The sequence below is a fragment of the Sylvia atricapilla genome, chromosome 5 (assembly GCF_009819655.1).
Source record: "Sylvia atricapilla isolate bSylAtr1 chromosome 5, bSylAtr1.pri, whole genome shotgun sequence".
Classification (NCBI taxonomy): Eukaryota; Metazoa; Chordata; class Aves; order Passeriformes; family Sylviidae; genus Sylvia; species Sylvia atricapilla.
Window position 1 is genome coordinate 2,091,473 of NC_089144.1, and position 6,223 is coordinate 2,097,695.

The 6,223-nt window shown below is 38.6% G+C and overlaps 1 protein-coding gene across 1 annotated transcript; it reads left to right on the forward strand.

Annotated features, from left to right (window-relative positions):
- The first annotated feature begins 718 nt into the window (after nucleotides 1–718).
- On the forward strand, nucleotides 719–5,499 carry ASB15 (ankyrin repeat and SOCS box containing 15). The gene is given in 6 exon segments (XM_066320266.1): nucleotides 719–742; nucleotides 1,147–1,516; nucleotides 1,519–1,554; nucleotides 1,557–1,732; nucleotides 2,283–2,420; nucleotides 5,446–5,499. Coding segments are annotated over 6 exon segments (798 nt in total).
- The last annotated feature ends 724 nt before the right edge of the window (nucleotides 5,500–6,223 follow it).

Sequence of the window (6,223 nt, forward strand, 5' to 3'; positions counted from 1 at the left end):
TGAATGTGGTCACTTGTGCTGGAGTGTCTTAATCATAATGATACATAGCTAGGAAAAGAGAAATGCACTGCTGCACTGGCATACATCTTGCCTGACTGCTGAGGTCTTTCAGGAAAGAAAGATGCAATGAGCTAGAAGGAAAGGAGGCATAGGTGAGTGTTCCTGCTAGACTGGAGTGATGCTTGCATGTGTCTGTAATGTGGGAGAGGAGGGGCAGAGTTGAAAGCAATCCTTTTCAGTCAAGGAAAAATTGCTTTACGTGCCCTTTTTGAAGTTCTGTGTTTCTCTTTCCTCCACTCTGTCCCTCCCTCTCTCTCAGCTTTCCTTCCACATATGCAATTATATTGGTATTAATTAATGAAGTAGTTTTGAAATATGCCAGTTTGAAAGTTCTCAGTTGTAATGTTTTCAGTCAAAGCAGAGCCCACTCTGGTGAGCTTGTGTCTGTACACCTCTTATTTTGCTTTTGAGTTTTATATTTGGCACAACAAATATTTCATGCTTTCGTGAAGTTTTAATTTAAATATGTCTGAAAATAAGGAGGAAAGTACTCTGGGTTTGTTTTGATGGTGGTCTGTAAATCCCTTTGAATATAAATATAAGTTCTGTATCCTCTTTTGAGGTGGAGATATCAAGGCCTAAGAAGATGACTGCACATCAGTGTTGCTTCAAGCAGCTGGAGGACATATTCTGGACTGCATAGCTCTGCTTTTGAAATATGGAGGAAGTGGCAATGTGCCTGGTGAGACAAGACTGCTTCCCTAAACAGAGTGGCCTGTGGAGGGGTGTTACCTGTGAATATGAGCTTGGACTTGACATTTTCTCTAAGAAAAAGTATGGCACAAGGTCACATCAAAGATAGCTCTAGTAAACTTGCAAACATATTATTGATATACCTTTCTATTTCAGAAGTGCCTGTGTGAGATTAGATTTAATTAACTTCTAGCATAAAAAAAGCAAAATGCAAAACATGCTCTTTAAAATTAAGTGAAAACCACTGGAACAACTTAAACACAACATCTTATTAGACAGTGCTCAAAACTGGTGTTTCTGTGTTTTGATCTTTTGTAAAATGTCTAGCTGGTGATTCAGAATATAGCTGGATGAGGGTTATTTTCTTCATGCAAGGAAGTTACACCTGCCTAGTTTTGCTCACTGTTTTTTGGAGGCAAGAAGTATCTCATTGCAGCCACATCCCAAACTTTAATCCAGGAAGGTGGGTTAGCCACTGTTCACTCTGCTGTAGATGGTCAGAAATGTCTAGAGCTTGTCATTAAAAATGATTTGAATGTCAACACTCTATTGTCCGAACTCATAACTTCAAATTCTTATGAGGACAGAAGGAAAACTGCATTTTATTGTGCTCTTTCTAACAATGAGATTCTTTGCACCAAAGTATTGCTCAAAACAGGAGCAAATCTAAACAAGAATCCTTTAAACTCTCTTTTCATGGCATTGAGAGCTGTCAGCCAGGGAATTGTGGAGCTACTCCTATCTTATGAAGCAGATGTCAACTGCTAATTTTGTTGCCTAATGATACTCATTTCCCCAGTGCACTCAGTATTCTTTGAATAGTGACATGATGCTGAGGGTGTTGCTCAGTCATGGATATAGTGTGGAGATGTCTTTGGACTTTATTTGTCAGGGAATCTTTGGAAATTAGTTTCTGTGGCCAGCTCCAGAGCACAAGCCTATTCCTGGTTGGATTACTTCTTCAATAAAGGATAAACTTGTAAATACATATCTTCCCTGCTTCTCTTCACTTTGCTCTTTTCATTAGCCAGATTTAAACATGATAGTTTATGGTGTTGAATTAAGATTAACATATTGGCAAAATCCTTTTTTGAAAACACCCTAAGAAAAAAAAAATAGCCATTTCTAATTTTCTGCTTTGAGATAGCAAAAATTATGTACATAGTGTGGTTTTATATTTGCATTCATATGTTAGAGATTTAGAAAGGAGATTTTAAGAAATTATGAGGCAGGTTTGTGTTCCTTTCCTAACCAGTGAGGCAGATGTGTTTCCAAAGAAATATTTCTGTTTAAAAAAACAGTGCCACAGATTACAGCATTTTTTTTCTCTTTGCCTTCAGGCCTGTTTGCATAAATGAAGGGTTTACAAATGTTAAACATGGAAGAAAATGGCTTTTAAAGTTTGACTTTAAAGAAGGCCATTGCTAGGGCTTTGTTTAAATTATCTTCTGTAATTGCTTTAAAATGTGTTCTTTGGCATTCCTCTGCGCAAATTTTGAAATTATGACTTGCTGTGTTCTTTGTTTCAGTTCTGTGAGTTTATTGCTGCTCTGTGATTGAGACATTTAGCTGGAGAAGTGGCTTGTGTTTTTATAGATTGCACAGATTATGTTCCTCTAAGCACAAGAACTCAGTTTTTCATAGAAACACAGGAAGAATGAACAGAGGTACCACTGGGTAAATATCTTAACTCCCAGTTAAAAATGTTATGATTTATTATAGGAAATCTTAATTGCTTATGTTAGGTCACGTTCATCAGAAGTGTTATAGCATACTTTGTACATTAAAGATCATGGTCCTATATAAAATTCTTCAAACATCTAAATGATTTGTTTTAGGTATTTTTGCAAAGTGTTTGCTCCCAGGTACTGCTTCTGTGTCTGCATGTTTCAAGGCTTGGCAAAATTTAAGGGACTTGAAAACTTAAAGGACTTTGGTAGGCTCTTTTAAGGAAAGAATAGTTTTTTTGGTGGACAAACAAACCAGGAAATCAACCAACATATCACCTTGGTTAAGAAATATTGTCATTTTAATTTTAGTTCTTTCAAAATTTTGGGAGATCAGTTCTTGAACAGACTCACCCTCAGTCATGCTGTCATGCACTGCACAGTATGTTTCTGCACATTTAGAGAAAAAGAATCCAACAGAGGAAATGTAAAGATATTTAATTGAAAATTGATTGCAGTTACTCCCTTTGTTTTTCTACCATCTCTTCCATCTTGAGGAAAGAAAAAAAAATACAAACCCTCCCAACTAAGAAGGTGTTTCAATTGGTGGATGTCAGGATTATATAGGGCATAATCCATTTAGCTAAACCCACAATTATCAAATGATTGTGGTAGAGGGGACCTTAAAGATCATTTAGTTCCAACGCCCCTACCATGGGCCAAGACACTTTCCATTAGAGCAATTTTCTCAAAGACTCCATCTCCAACTTGGCCTTGAACACTTCCAGGGATGGGGCAGCCACAACAACTCTGGATGTCCTGTTATTTGAGAGGTAAGCTGGTTATCCCACACACACATATTCACACAAACCAAAGCTCAGCTCCAGTATGCTTCTGCCCTGCCCCATAAACTGGCTCTCCACATTCTTCACAATTTCTCCTTACTTGCTGAAAGTCTTTGTCATATAAAACCTAACTTCTGAGTCAGAGATGTAAATTCCTCTTCTGAAGGCAGCTATATTGGTCCTTTGTGTGTCTGTCCTTCACGACTGATTCACTGGAGCAAATGGAAAAAGTGAAAATCATTCACTTATTCCATGGTCTGGGACAGGAAGAAGGTTTAACAGAAGGCTTAATCACTCCTTCTGCTCTCAGTAGGGCTACTATCCATGTAGCTTTCTGAGACATAACTTCTGGAGTTTTTGCCAAAAACTTTGACCAGGATGAAAACCAGTAATTTATTCATTTATAAAAATTTCTATGCATCTGGAACAGGCCCCTGACAGAAGGGTGCCCCAGGGGACTGATGGCTGCAGGCAGGGCCTGAGCACAGAGTGCCCAGTGAACCCAACACAGCTGACTGCACTGGCTCCACTGGCTCCTGGACATAACTGGATAAACACATATATGCTTCCTAACCTATATATTTTTATTTCTTCGTGGGAATTCTTAATCAGAAATATGGACCTAATCATAATAGATCTTAAATCATGGTAATTTTAATTAATACAGTGATCACAACGCAAGAATCTGGGTAATAGCATATCTGATAGAGTATACTGCAACCAGCAAAAACAACATGATCAAATAGGGCTTTGGACAGGAGATTTTAAGCCCTTTCTGTGGCTAGAGCCAAATTCCATTAGTAATTTTAGTTCATGGGCAAAGGTTTATATTTAGGACTTCATACAAGCATCAGGCAGTAGTTACATTGCCTGCAGCATCAAAGCATTCAGATGTAGCACTGAGCATTGCCCCAAGTGTTTAAAATACCATGAACTAGTCCTTTGAATATCATTAGGTAAGCTAAAAAGATGTGGTATTGGTTGTGTTTATCTTTTAATCAATACAGCCAGGCCCCTGTTTTTTTGTTCTGTGAACTGAATGGAGGGAGAAGTAAAACTTTATTTTAGATGAAATATGAAGTGAGATTGTTATGAAAAGGGAGCTTTTTGCCCCAGGTCAGGCACAGCTAGGAATTGAACACAACTCTTCCTACTCCCATATTTTGCAGCCAGACCATTTGATGCTACTTCTGTGGTCTTGTCTACGTGGTGGTGTAAGCAGGAAACATAACTGGACCAGAGCTGGTGGTCATGTTAAAAGACACAAAGGCATCGTCCCCAGCTGGAAGAATAAATTAATAGGGGAAAAAAAAATCCCTACTTGGACTGTGATTGAACCCTTGCAACACTAGAATTTAATTTTCTGGACTATTTGGGTGTGTCTCACAGGCTGTTCCTCTGCAACCCAATTCCATGGCATGCCCACCCCCAGGCAATGTTGTCTACAAGTAATTAAATGCCCTGGCCCTGATTCAGGCATGCTGTGGGATAGGGACTCCTATCGATTTGGGGACAATATTTGAAATCAGAGGTATAATTTGGTTTCTGTTTCTCATAAAATCTGACACAAGCAGCTGCAGCAGGCTGTGAGCTCTCCAAGGAGCCAGACATTCACCAGTGGTTACATCAGCCTTTAGCCTTTTCAGCACCCCTGGGATGGACTTTGTGAGTGTTTTGAGAGCTCAGTGAAGGAGGGAGCAAACCATAGCCATGAGTCGTGTGTATGACCAGCCCTTCCCTGTAGAAGCCATAATGTTGTGTGGGGGTCATCTATTAAATTCCATGCACTGACTACCATCTGATTTTGGGAGCTGGCATGGCAGGGCTTGTTCTGGTATCAAGGTGGGATGAGGCTGAGGTGGGAGGTGAGCAGCAGTTTCACTGCAGCAGTCTGTGTTCTGGCACGGGCTCCAAGTGCCTGAGCTGCCCTTTCTCAGACTATTGCCATTAGTACAGGAGTCACACATGGAAAAACACAGTCACAAAGTCACAGCCTCCTTTGTGTCTACCTTGAGGTAAGATAAAAGGATTTTTTGTGACCTATACTTAGGGTAAAAAAAAAAAAAAAACAACCCTACTAAAATATCCATGGTTTGACTATGGCGTGCATGGACATAAATTTATGATGACTTCTCCCTGTAGAACAGGTCTTATCTCACTTGTTTTTCCATCACTTCCAGGGGCTGGAACATACATCTTCTGAAGAATGGCTGAGAGAGCTGGGGTTCTCCTGAAAAGCTACAAAAATATATTAGTGAATGGTTAGTAGTCATAAGAATGATATAACAGTGTAGCTCTGGTGACACGTACAATATATTTACATTTCATTTTCAAAATTCAGATTTTTCAGTAGAAATCTCTACATCTAATTGGGCAAACCCGTTGCCACTTGTCCACATATGTGTGCATGGTAGATATTCCCAGAACTCCTGTTATCATTAATATGGACTAACAAAAAAATATAAACAAAACCAACCCCCAACGTCATTAAAGACAATAGAGAATTTACCTGGTTAGTACTGCTGCCTCTACTTAATTCCCTATGAAGTACAGAACTTGTTTATATTGCTGGCAACTCCTTTAAAAAATCTTCATAAGCACACACTGTTAAGAAAAAGTGATAAAGGAAATGTTAAATATAGTAACTAACTACCTGTTTTGCTCTCTGTGTATAAAGAAAAAGAGTAATTATTTAAACTGAATGATAAACCATAGGTTTGGCTAAGTTTCATGGGAGAATTATCTGGGACTCAGGTATTAACAAAGGATGAAATCCATGCAGTTTTCATAATCACTTTTAATTTAATAACTGCCTGATATGGACACTCATATCCCAGTGTATTTGCAAATACCACCAGAAATAGTATAGTTCTTGTATTGGTAGATTTTACCAATATTATTATTATTAATAATTTTTTAGGAGTAGCAGGCTAGCTGCATTTCAGTGAAATTTCCCTT